This window comes from Gallinula chloropus (assembly GCF_964237585.1).
Source record: "Gallinula chloropus genome assembly, chromosome: 1".
NCBI lineage: Eukaryota > Metazoa > Chordata > Aves > Gruiformes > Rallidae > Gallinula > Gallinula chloropus.
The window spans coordinates 47,096,644-47,109,766 of NC_140085.1; the positions used below are offsets into that span (position 1 = coordinate 47,096,644).

General features: G+C 51.6%; 1 protein-coding gene across 1 annotated transcript; it reads left to right on the forward strand.

The window, feature by feature from the left end:
• Positions 1-5,418: 5,418 nt before the first annotated feature.
• On the forward strand, positions 5,419-10,734 carry PIM3 (Pim-3 proto-oncogene, serine/threonine kinase). Its single transcript, XM_084262810.1, has 6 exons — positions 5,419-5,963; positions 6,320-6,429; positions 6,634-6,684; positions 7,050-7,413; positions 8,774-8,950; positions 9,119-10,734. The coding sequence occupies exons 1-6, from the start codon at positions 5,879-5,881 to the stop codon at positions 9,301-9,303; spliced, it is 972 nt and encodes a 323-aa protein (XP_084118936.1). The 5' UTR covers positions 5,419-5,878; the 3' UTR covers positions 9,304-10,734.
• The last annotated feature ends 2,389 nt before the right edge of the window (positions 10,735-13,123 follow it).

Sequence of the window (13,123 nt, forward strand, 5' to 3'; positions counted from 1 at the left end):
TGGCCTCAAAGGGTAGTCAATAAATGAAGTCAAATTAACAGGCAATTCGAAGCAGTATTCCCTGGGATCGATACAGGGGCTGCTGTTACTTAATGCTTTCATCCATGACCTGAATGATGAGACACTTACAAAGTGACAACAAACCAAGGGGGGCTGTTGGTATACTGGAGGTGTACTGAGTTGCCATCGAGAGAGAGCTCTTCAAGCTGAAGGAGTGTATAACAGATACATCTGCTTCGAAGTTCCAGAAGGATAAATACAAGGTCCTGCATCTGGGACAGGATGTACTTACAGAGGAGCATAAACGGGAATGAGGTGGTTTAGCCCTGGCTAGAGGCCAAATACCCACCAAAGCCACCCTATCACTCCCCTTTTCAGCCTAAAAGGGGGGAAGATATATATTGGGAGGCTTAGAATTTGAGATAAGGATGAAGAGGGATCATCTGCAATTAGTGTCATGGGCAAAACAGACTCAACACAGAACAAAGGAAAGAAAAGTAATTTATTACACTACAGCTACACACCCAGTGAACCAGAGTTGGGTAATGAGAAGTGTGGCCAGGTCTTAAAGCACCTTCCCCCCAACCCTCCCTTCTTAGCAGACTTAACTTCATTCATGATTTTACTCCCTTCTTCCCTCCTCCAACATGGCACAGGGAGGGGCAGGGAATGGGGAGCGGGGGTTTTCAGTCAGTTCCTCACAAGTTGTCTTCCTTCTTAGCTGGGGGGGAGACATTCCACACACACACCCTTCCCCTGCTGCACCATGGGGTCCCACCCACGGGAGACACTCCTCCACAAACTTCTCCAACATCAGTCCTTTCTATCTGGAAGTCATCTCCCCACCACTTGCCTCAGCACAGCTCCCTTCCATGGGGTGCTGACCTTTGGGCTCAGACTGCTCCAGCCTCGTACCCCCCAGAGTCACAAGTCCCCCGGCAAACTTGCTGCAGTATGGGTTGATCTCTCCACAGGATGTAGATAAGTCTCTGGTCCCTGTCCTTATCCATGGGCTGCGGGGGGACACCTGCTCCACCACGGTGTTCTCCACAGGCTGCAGGGGAATCTCTCACTCCAGCACCCAGAGTGCCTCATTCTTCCCCCCCCCTTCCTTCTTCCCTGGCCTTGGTGTCTGCACGGCTTCTTACATCTTCTCACTCCCTTCTCTGGTGGCAAAATGCACCTGCCTGCGTTTTTTTTTCTCCTTAACGTGATTCCCAGAGGTTCTGTGAGCATCACCGGTTGGCTTGGCCTTGGCCTACAGCAACTCTGGCCTTGAATCAGCTGATGTTTACTCTCTGGGGCCTACAGAGACCTTCTGGTTGCTTCTTGCAGACGCCATCTCTGCAGCCCCTCTCCCCCTTCTCTACCAGCACCCAGCTACGCAAAACTGTGACAAGAAACTAAGAGTTCTACAAAAGAAAACCCAGTGGACCACAAGCCGAACAAAGTCAGCAGTGTGTCCTTGTGGTAACAAAGACTAACCACGTCTTGGACAGCAGTAGCAAGACCACAGCCAGAAGGTCAAGGGACACAATGACCGCCCTCCATTCAGCACATACAAAGCCACATCTGGAGCCCTGTGCTCTGTTTGTTCTCTCACTAAATAAAAGAGACTGAAGACAGTCAAGTAAAAGGTCATTAAGATGGCTAGGAGCTTTGACATACAAGGAGGTTGCAGGACCTGAGAATACCAATGTTCTTATCAACTTTAGTGGACTTTGACTGCTAAACTGTTCTTAGTGGCATTTCTTATGGCCACACCATGCAAACAGATGTGTTTTGGTAAGCCCACCAGAAGACCTACAATGGCTACAGGCACATATTAGCACACATTAATGCCCCCAGCACAGGACGTGATGCTGCACCACAGCAAACCTTAGACTTGGTTTCACACAAATGTTAGAAGGTAGCATGGAGGTGGTACTGTCTCTGTGCTGCAAGCAGAAACTCCCATGGATCTCCCGTATTTCTGTGCCTGACAAACTCACGCCTGCTCAGGGATGGCTGCACAGAAAAAAAAAAGGTTTGTACATCAAAGAACAAACTGACATCCTACCCATGAATGGCTTTCCATTTATAGTTGCAAAGCCACTGCTAAAGAGGCCAAAACTAGTTTATAAAATACTTCTGCAGCTATAATTGTTTAGGACCACTGAAGTGCATGTTCCAAGCCAGATCAAAAGGAGCACCACAAACCCATGAAAAGACTTATGTGTAAAGACAGGGTAAATTCCATGTCTGGGATCCATCTGTAATTCTGTCAAACCAAGAGTCCTTGTAGTTGTATACAAATTAAACGTCTGTCTGCCAAAATTAAGTGAACAGAGAACAAATACACCCTTATCACTTTTTTTTTTTTTTACAGTAACTATTTTGTTTTCTTTAGCATTAAATATAAAATACTATTCCTTTTACACTGTTGTGAAAATACAAATCAGATTGGGAGTTATACCAATACCAGACATTGATCACAATTGGTCCTTTTTAGATTACCATTTTGCTTCAAATGTAGACATGTAAAGGTATGCTATATTCTTTGAACTCAAAAGTATCAGAGCTGAAGATGTAGCTTAAATTCAACAGGATTTTGAGGAAACTCTCTACTGTTTTCCTGAACAGGTTCAATGCAATTGTATCATTGATCTACCATAGATTGATGGCACAAAGATGGATTTAAGAAATCATAAATGCAGTTGGATTGAAAAGGTCTGATGGTTTTACACTGGCAGACTAGCGATACATGCATGATTTTTCATGCTTAGCCATGTAAAAAACCAGGAATTAGTAACTACTAGCAGTGTTAATTCCCTAAATAATTAGCACTTCCACTCAGTAATATTTCATGCCAGTTTTCTGTCTTTAAAAATATATGCTATTTCAATAACCAGAGATCTCATTTGGGGAGTGAGAAACACTTCCTCTTCATTTAAAACAATACTCGTAACAAGCCACTGACAAGGATTATAGCAGAAGACAGACCCAGCTAAATTCTTTAAAGCAAACCCAGATCATGAAATCTTCCTACTGTTTGTACTTGTTTACATTTCAGCAGCAATAAATGTAACAATAGCACGCACGTGCAGTTATCTGGGGGAACTTGGTAAAAACTTATTTTGTGCCATTAGAGACAGCCAAAAGGCAGAATAAAATAAAAATAAAAGCCACACCAAAAATAGCTATTTTAATTATTTTATTTGATAAGACCAAATCATTAGCTTTAAAAAAAAAAAAAAACCCAAAAACACAAAACAAAATCAACCTCCCCCCAAAAAAACCAAACCCTGCAAACATGGAGCCTCCTGAATGCTTCAGCTGCTCAATAAATCGAACAGTTTTGTTTGGCTCCTCTGCAAATATCATGGTCTGCGTGACAGGTAGTAACTTTTATAGCCCAACTGATCTATCTTCAAAAAAAAAAAACATATTCTGGGACGCAAAGGGTTGAAACTGCGCCTGAAAACTTGACCTTTACATCAGCTGGTCTAATCTAATAAAAGATATTACCTCTCCCTAGAAGCCCTCGCTTTGTTTATGGGCATGACTGCCTGAGATTACAGCACTACTATTATCAGACAATGCCAACTGCAAAGGCTCTCCCAGCGCCCGGGGTGGGAAGGGCTGCCAGCTCTTCAAGTGACTGCCCGAAAACCTCCCTCGCCTTAGGGATCCCGGGGCACTCCCGGTATCTCCCCCGTTTCCAACGGGGGGGAGACGTGAGGCGCTCCCGTTACGCACCCGGGACGACAGCGGCGCGGAAAAGGGTGGCGACGCCGGGGGATGGATGCGGAGGCGCTGACAGCTTCAGCTGCTCGCAGACGTGGCGGTATTCCCCCGCTCGAGCCTCAGCCAGCCTTGCGCACCTGCGTGCCGCTCCCCCGCCTGCGCGCATCAGGGCAGCACCCTCAGTACCTGCTGGAACAGTTACTAAGATATCGCTGCTCGCCCAGCACAGCACGGATTGATCTCCGCACCGGCGGCCCGCAGCTCTTGCTGGACAGGCGCCCGGATGGGTCCCCTGACCGCCCCCCCCCCCCCCGGGCTTTCCTCTCCCGGCCGCCTCGGTCCGCCCTCGAGCGTGGCGAGTGCCGGGGTCCTGACGGAGGCAGCACCCCAGGAGCCGTTAACCGCCTCCCCGGGAGCGTTCTGGCCGCGGAGGGGAAAGCCCGGTGGCAAAGGGAGCCAGGGTAAGCCGCCCTAAGAGCCGCGTCGGAAGCCAACACTTAAAAGCTGCCTCAGAGTCGGGGAGGCAAAGCCAGCCCGCGCCGCGCCCCGATTCCTTTTGAAGCAGCGCCCCCTGCGGGACGGGGGGAGGCCGGTGGCGGAGGCGCCGCCGAACCGAGCAGCGACAGTGCCCGGGAAAGGCTTCGTGTCCTTCCCCGACGCGGCGCCTGAGCGGGGCGGGGGAGGGGAGGGAAGCCCTCAGCTCCTCTGAGGCGCGCCGCCGGGACATGGGTCCCGCGGGGCTTCCGCGCAGGGGAGCTGACTGACTGAAACAGCCGCGGAGCGGCGGGCGGGCGGGCGGTGTTGCCCCCGGGGCTGTCACGCTGCCGGGGCTGTCACGCCGCCGGGAGAAGGAGGAATCGCTGCAGCGGGCGAGGGGAGAGGGCCACGCGTTGCGGCGGCGAGCGGCGGCTCTCTGAACGAAGCGGGCTTTGATGCACCGCAGGCCGAGCCCGCCGAAGCCCCGTCCCGGTGTGCCCCGGCGATGGCGGCGGCGGTGGCGGTGGCAGCGGCGCCCCACCCCCGCGCGGCCCCGACCGCAGCGCTTCGGCCGGCACAGCACGGAGCGGCCCGACCTTCCCGCAGCCGCGGGGCGGGGCCGAGCCCGGAGCCGGACCCGGCGCGCCGCGGCATTCCCGCCCTGCCGCCTGGCTCTGTGCTCCGCCGCATGCAAATGAGGCGCCTCCTCATTGGCCGCGGCGCGAGCCCTTTGAAACGGCGCCCCCCGATTGGCCGCGCGGAAATGTTAACGCAAACAGGAGAATCTCCCCCCCTCCCCTCTCTCTTTTTTTTTTCACCGCTACTGTGTGATGCGTTCTCAGCCTCAGACACCCTGTAACTCTGCGCGCCGCTTACTACAAGTAAGTAGTTCCCTAGCCCCCCTCCCGCCCTGCCCCTCCACCGCCCCCCTCTCCACGCTCGGCCGCACCGCGGGGCGGGGCAGGAGGCTGCAGTCCCGACCGCCGCACCGCGGGCGCCCCGGCGCGGAGTGGAGGGGGTCGCTCGAGCGGCGGGCAGAGGTGTTTCCCCCCACCCCCCCGCCTCTTCCCCACCCGCTTCCCCCGCCCTCCCCCGCGGAGGGATATCCTCGGCGCGCTCGCCGCGCTCTGCCCGCACCAAAATATTGGGAGTTAAGAGGCGGCTCGGCGCCGCCGCCGGCTCAGAAGCGCGCGGGCAGGCACGGCGGCGCGCGGCTCCTGCGCCCGCCACGGCTCCACTGCGGCGCCCAGCCCGCTCCCCGCCGCGGCGGCCCCCGCAGGGGCGGGTTTTACGTGCGGCCCCGCAGCCTTCGGACCCGCCTGCCTCCGCGATCGGCTCTGGTTCTAAGCTTGCGTGTCCCAGCGCCCCGAGCGGCTCTCGCCGGTTAGAAGAAGGAGGAGAGCGGGAGCGGCGCCCTCGCCGACTGCTTTTCGCCCGGGGACTTGGTGCGGCCGCCTCGTGGATCTGTGCCGGCGGGGACCCCCGGGGAGGACTCCGTCGGTGACCGCTCCCGGACGAAGAGAGGAGCTGCGGAGAAGGTCTCGGAGGCCCGCCGCCCCCAGCCGGCTCCGGAGAGAGGAGAGCCCCGCCGCGCCGCCGAACCTCGCAGCCGGGAGGACGCCGGCGGTGCTACCGCGGGGGACTCGCCGCGTTCCCCCCCCCCACCTTTCAGAAGATGTTGCTCTCTAAGTTCGGCTCGCTGGCTCACATCTGCAGCCCCACCAGCATGGACCACTTGCCGGTGAAGATCCTCCAGCCAGGTACGGCGGCACCGGCGCCGGGGCTGAGGGGTTCTCCCACCGCGGGGTGAGGGGAACGGCTCCTCGCATAACCCCCCCCCCCCTCGAAACTTCGGGGTGCGCCCTTGGGGTTTTTTTTTTAAATTTATTTTCCGAATTAGAAGAAGACAAATTCACTTCAAAAACCAAAAAAAAAGCCGTGGCCAGAATTAGGGCAGCGTGCGCAATACGCGACCACGGGCGTTGCGTTTTGGGTGGCTTTAATTTTTTTATTATTATTTTTACTATTTTTTTCAGTTTTTTAATCTTTTATTCCGGCGAGGCGCAGCGCGGCTGCGGAGGCTAACGCGGTGTGTTTCCCTCTCCTTTCCCCCCAGTGAAAGTGGAGAAGGAGCCTTTCGACAAAGTCTACCAAGTGGGCTCCGTGCTGGGCAGCGGGGGCTTCGGCACCGTCTACGCGGGGAGCAGGATCGCCGACGGCTTGCCGGTGAGGCTGCGGGGATGGCCGCTCAGCGCTTCCCGGGGCTGGGGAAGGCGGGCGGCAGGGAGGGAAGGAGGGAGGGAGGCAGAGAGAGCGGCGCGACGCGGCGCGGGAGGCTGCGGGCGCGGCCCGGCCCGGCCCTCCGCGGCGGGGCGCAGGCTGTGCCCGCCCCGCCGCTCACGGCGCCTCCTTTCCTCTCCCGCTCCGCAGGTCGCCGTGAAGCATGTGGTGAAGGAGAGGGTGACCGAGTGGGGCACGATTGTAAGTATCCCGGGGAAGCGGGGTGGTGCTTTCGGGGGCGCCGCGCGGCCGCGGGTCTCCACCGCGGCGGGGCTATTGTGTGGGCGGCGGGGCCCGCCCCGCTGGCGCGGCCTCTGCGTCGGGGTGGGGGGGGGGGGGGAATTTGGCGGGGGTTCGCCGCCGCAGCGCCGCGCCCGCCCCTCGGACTGCGGCAGCGGCGGAGGGGGCCCGCCGGCCGCGCCCTCCTCCCCGCCCTCCCCTCCCCTCCCTCCCTCCCTCCCTCCCTCCCTCCCTCCCTCCGCTCAGCACGGGGGCGCCCCCCTTCTCCTTCCCACCCCCACCGCTCTCTGACCCGTGCCCCCCCCCTCTCCCCCTTCTCTGCCCAGAGCGGTGTTATGGTGCCCCTGGAGATCGTCCTCCTGAAGAAGGTGGGCTCCGGCTTCAGAGGGGTCATCAAGCTGCTGGACTGGTACGAGCGGCCCGACGGCTACCTGATCATCATGGAGCGGCCCGAGCTGGTGAAAGACCTCTTCGACTTCATCACAGAGAAGGGCGCCCTGGACGAGGAGACGGCCCGCGGGTTTTTCCGGCAGGTGCTGGAGGCGGTGCGCCACTGCTACGGCTGCGGCGTGGTGCACAGAGACATCAAGGACGAGAACCTGCTGGTTGACCTTAGGACAGGCGAGCTGAAGCTGATCGACTTCGGCTCGGGGGCCCTCCTCAAGGACACGGTCTATACCGATTTCGACGGTACGTTGCCTTTCCCGCACCCCGGGGCAGCCCCGGCTGGCAGCTGGTTTGGCCAGACCCCCACAACCCTCCCAGGGTGATGCCCTCCCTTTTAGCTTGTGGCTTATCCCGTTTGTGGCGTCTGTCAGTAGAGAGCGGTGCCTCTTGATGCAGGGGGTTCATATCAGGTCTATCAGTAATGGAAACCTTTGGACCCGAAGCAGCTTCGGGGTGTTCAGTTGCGTAGGAAAGGAGCGATTCCAGGCAGTGACGCAGCAGTTTATATTTCCCTGTCTTGGAAAAAAGCGGTTTTTTTTCCTAGAGGGCGATCTGTTTACATGGAGGCTTCGCCAGTGTCGAATGTTTCCATGTGTGGATACGCAGTTTTTATTTGTGGTGCCTTTTTTTTTAAAAAAAAAACTTGAAACGGCAGCTCCCCCCCCACACACACACACCCCCCACACACACAGGCTCCCCCTTGACGCCGATGTCCTGGAAATCCCGCATTGCAGATTTTTAAAGCCATGGGGATAAATACGCTCTCTCAAAAACGACTTTGAGACGAGGTTCGAGCCCAGGCTCGACGCTTTAGACATGCGGGAGGTGAAAACAAATCCTTGCATTTGACAGGAGGGAGTATTTCCCCCCCCCTGCCCTTTTCGAGTGCGACCGATGTAAGAGAGGGGACACACACATACGACTCTCTTTCCCTGCCCCCAGCTGCCGCACTCACATCTGTTTGTTGTGAAACCCGAAGCCCAGCCACACGTGACCCTTCGCATCACGAATTCCCGGTTTTGTTTGGTATCCAGGGAGCCCGCGGGCACCGGGGAGGGCGGGTGTGGAGAAGCTGCCGCAGAGAAGCCCGGGGGGAGTAAAGGGGGAGGAGGGATGCCTTTAAAAACGTAGAAACGGTAAGCGGCCCCATTTTGTTTACTGCCCGGCGGAATTGGATAAAGCAGATTAGCCCGGCGTAAGACGGGTAGACCTGAGTTTCACCTTCTTGCCGCCCTCTCGTCTCCTCCCCGCCAGCCCCCTTTGTCCTTTTGTGTCTATTTTTGGTGTGATGCTGCAGACGCCACGTGGTCAGTGAAAGGGAGCTTGCCTGGGTAAACAGTCAGCTGATGGGGCTGTGTTATTCCTTGCAACAAAATAGCACAACGGAATGGGCCAAGTCTGTTGATGGTGTAACCCTGCGGATGACCTGAAATTACACTGCTAATGGCTTTGGCTCGAAAAAATTTAAAGCACACCCCCCCTCCTTTTTTAACTCCTAAATGACAGGTTTATGAATTTAATATAGCCCTGCTAGGAGGAGATGAACAATGGAGAAGCATTCTAAACCTTTCTTTCTTTTTTTTTTTTTTTCTCCTTGCTTTAGGAACGAGAGTATACAGCCCTCCAGAGTGGATCAGATACCACAGATACCATGGGAGGTCAGCAACAGTATGGTCTCTGGGAGTTCTGCTGTATGATATGGTTTGTGGAGACATCCCTTTTGAGCAAGATGAAGAAATCTTGAGGGGCCGATTATACTTCAGGAGAAGAATTTCACCTGGTGAGTTGCATAGAGGTCAAATGGGGGCGCTTTTTTTACTTTTTTTTTTTTTTGAATAGCACTGTACTTTTGAGCTTATAGGGGTGTATTTTTCTTAAATTCATGATTTTTTTTTTTTTTTTACTTTACCAGTCTAAAACTACTTCTCTTTTTCCCCCTTTGTTACAGAATGTCAACAGCTGATCAAATGGTGCCTTTCACTGAGGCCTTCAGACAGACCAACACTTGAGCAAATTTTTGACCATCAATGGATGCACAAATCTGAAGTAGTGAAGTCTGAGGACTGTGACATAAGGCTACGGACCCTTGATACTGATGTATCTAGCACAAGTTCAAGTAACGAGAGTCTGTGAATTACTAAGGACCTCGCACTGGGAGGGGAGCTACAAGCAGAAAGACCACAGTGCTGCTGCCAATACGTAGGAGGGGCTAGAAAAATGCATTCATTATTCTGTAGTTGAATCTTTGTCTGAGGGACTTGATTTTATTTTCCCCCTTTGCTGGTTTCTGCTTTGGAATGAGAGATTTCCTTTGGAAACGCTGATGTTTGGGAGTTGCAGGCCAGTACTTAGTCAAAGACTGACCTTATTAAGAAAGCAGTGACCTCTTGAATACATGGTAAACTTTTTTGCTCTCATAGAGCCTGGACTAGATTTTATTTGCTTTTGAGTGCCTTTTTGAAAGCTGCTTCAGTGGGACTTTCTTTTTTGAGCTGTGTATGTCCAAAGAAGATCCAGTTCATTATAGGAATTTGCTCCCTTTAGACTCAGTGCTGGAGGAAGCAGCTCCTATGATGCATTGGAGAACATGTTCGGTGATTGAATGAAGTAGTCCCATCCACTGGTGATGGAATACTTGAACACAGACATTTCACTCCTGCCCCCCCCGTCCCTTTCCAAATCCAACCCACCTCTGCTGCTCAAAATATTTCCTATAGCCTGCACAGAAATACAAACAGGTATATCAGCTTTTTTTATCAGAAACGTTTATTCATGTTTCCTTTTATCATCTCTACCACTGGGCATGAGAAGCCCCTTTCTCAACTCCCCCCGGCCTTTTGTCACCCTGCGAGTCTTAAAGTATGTATGGGCATGTTGAATGCACAATCAATGCAATATTCAAGGACTTTTACTTTTTTTTTGTTGTTGTTCCATACCTGTATAATGTGTTTATGTAAACTTGGTTTTTTCCCATGTACTATACAGTTATTTATTGTTTGGAGTTTAGAAGATCTCCCACAGTTTTCAGCTGTGGCTATTTATTTGGTTAATTTATTTGGTTAGAGTTATTCAACACTGTGCTTTTCCCTCCTTCTCCCCGTGGGAATTCTGGTGGATTGCCCATGGCACTTTTTTTTCTGCATTCCTGTCAACTTTTGTTTAAAAAAAAAAAGAAAAAAGACAAAAAAAATTCTTTTCTGACCTTATCAGTTTTTGTTGGAAGATGGAAAATTGTTGTACAAAGTCTAATTTAAGGGAAATAGAATGACTTTTTAAAGTTAGTCAGTATGCCTTTTGTCTGGTATTATTGTACCAGAAATGTAAAGTAATGCTGTTTGGAAGGGTTTTAAATTATTGACATTGTACAGTCTCCGTGCATTGGCTCTGGAAGGTAGAGTGGCAGAGTCATAAACCTTAATTTATTTTAATAGCTGTGTTTCTGTGATCTGGTTGCATTTATGCAGCTTGGATTTGGATTTTTTTTTTCTTCTGTTTAACAGTGTGAAATGTATGGAGATCATATTTTTTATACAGGTATTTCAATTAAACTTTTTTTGTATATAACAGTTCTGTGTGCGTGTGCTCACTCGTGTCTTCACCCTTGCTGTTGATGCCAGAGGGGAACGCCTGCTCCGTTGCCTTCTCTAGCTTGTAAAGGCCTGCAGGAGCTGACCCGGAGTTGACAGGTGTATGGCCATTAAGCAGTCACCACTTGGAAGCATCAGACACTCCATCTCGACTGTATCTACTCCTGGATCACTGTATTTGATGCTGAACTGGGGAAGGTGTGCAGTACAGCAGCACTAGTGCCCTGTATAGATGGGAAGTGACCAGTAATTGTGAAAGTTTTAGCTCTGTAAACACTGAATAACTGAAATACCCCTGTACTTGCTGTGTGGGATTTTTGGAGTCACTGGTGGCTACTGTTTTTCACAGTTGGCATGTTTACTTTCCATTACACGTAGTGTAGTTTCCTTCCTCGTGCTTACCCTTTCCTCCTGGGGGTGGAAGGGGATTTCCTATGCCCTTAACAGGAAAGGGATGGCGTTCTTCGAGAGCGGGGTGACTTGTTTTCCTTCTGCTCTCTTAGATTACCCAAAAACACTGATATGTCTCACAGGCCTGTGCTCCCCAGTCCCTTCTTTACCTTCTCATGCAATAGCAAAGGGCGAGAAAAGCGTCCTCAGCTCTTGTCTTGCTTATGTGGAGTCAAGTCCTGCAGCTGACAGAGTTCATCCTAGTTTCTCTGCAGCTAGAGACTGACCTGACTTGGTCTCTTTGCGGGGGTGGTAGCCATTGCTAGGTTTAACTACCACAGAGGGATCTGCAAGGCACACTCACCGATGTGTTCAGTCATTAAAGGTGTAGTCACGGTAAAGGGTTAGGCTTAGAATCTCTCAGGTTTTGCGTTATTTCCCTTTCTGGGGGATCTTTCTGCCAGCTCATCTACTATTATTTTGGTTCCCTGTGGGGAATATTTCACTTGCTGACATCACATCAAGCTCCTGATGCTAACTAGTTTAGACTCAAAATGCCACCAAATAGCAGGAGGCAAAGCAGAAGGGGAAAGACCGTTTTTGCGTGTGCAGTTTTCTGATGACGTGGGGGAGAAGGTGGGTAGTTTTTCTTGGCTGTAAAAAGGAAGTTCAAATGACTTGTCAAGGGGAGGAAAAAAAAAACCAAACCAACAAACCTCAAACAAAACAAACACGGTTGTGTCGATCAGTTTGCTTTCCGGTTTTATTGCTTTTTCATTTTAGACTCGTTACGCCAGGTTTTTTCATCAAAATCTGTATGCATGTTAAACCTGATGCCTGGGAAACTCACATACACATGAAAACGCCTACTGTTGGAACTCTATTCACAGAAACAAAGAGTTTTGCTATTAAAATTGCTTAGAAAAATCACACAGATCGTATTGTAAGTGAAGAACGCTTAAAGGTGAAGATTGGGAATTTTAATTGATTATCTCTTTTGCTTAAGAGGAGTGACTGGGGTAAGCTACAGGAGAGATGATCCCAGCGCCTAGCGCCGTTCTTCAGGGAAGCACGTTTCTAACCACAAGTAGTCCCTGGAGAAATTCCAGTAGCTGATGATAATTAACATCTTCCACTCCAGTGGCTTCGCATGCTCGCAGCTGTTGAGAGGGGTGGTAGCGGGGCCGTGCGGGTGAGCTTCAAAGGGAAACTCTAAAAATACGTTTGTGAAGCTATTGTTGATTGCTGAACTCGGGACTTTGAACATTTCCACGGGAGCGTCTGTTGCTTTCCTTTGCTTCATAGAGAACTGCTGTTGAAGCGGTCTTGTTTTGCAACATAAAAAAAACCAGGGTTGGTTTTGTTGGGTTTTTCTTTTTTTTTTTTCACCTTTTGCTACTGAGGCAGAATGCATTAAAAAGGATAAAGGTCAAAAGGACACAGGCACGAGTGCTGACTGCCCCCTGGGATTAGCTCAACATAAAAGGTACACTTTCAGTACTGCGCAGGCAGCTTTAGCTGTGAAACTCCCCTGCACGCTAATAGAAGCCACGTGGCTGAAACACCATCTACCGAAAGCAACGATTTGTAAAAATAGCTTTTCATTGCAGTTGAAAGTCGGAAAATGATGTGTTAAATACAGTTCCATTAGCTGAGCGATACTGTCAAAATGAGCAAGCTGGTGACAGCTCCCGGTGTCTCCTGCGCTTCTGTCTGGTGTTTTAATATCATTAAATGTTACTTCGCTGGGATCCTCCTCCTCTTCATGCTCTCTCCATATCAGCAGAGAGCAAACTTGGGTTTCCACAGGACAGTGCTTGAAAAGCAGAATTCAGTGGATCGTTCAAAATGCTGCATTTTGCATTGCAGCCACGTTTAACCTCAATTTAGCAACGATCATACCTGTGCATGTATGTACGTGGCTTCCTAACAGGTATTTCAAATATATTCTGATACTCAGAGATCTTCAACAATCT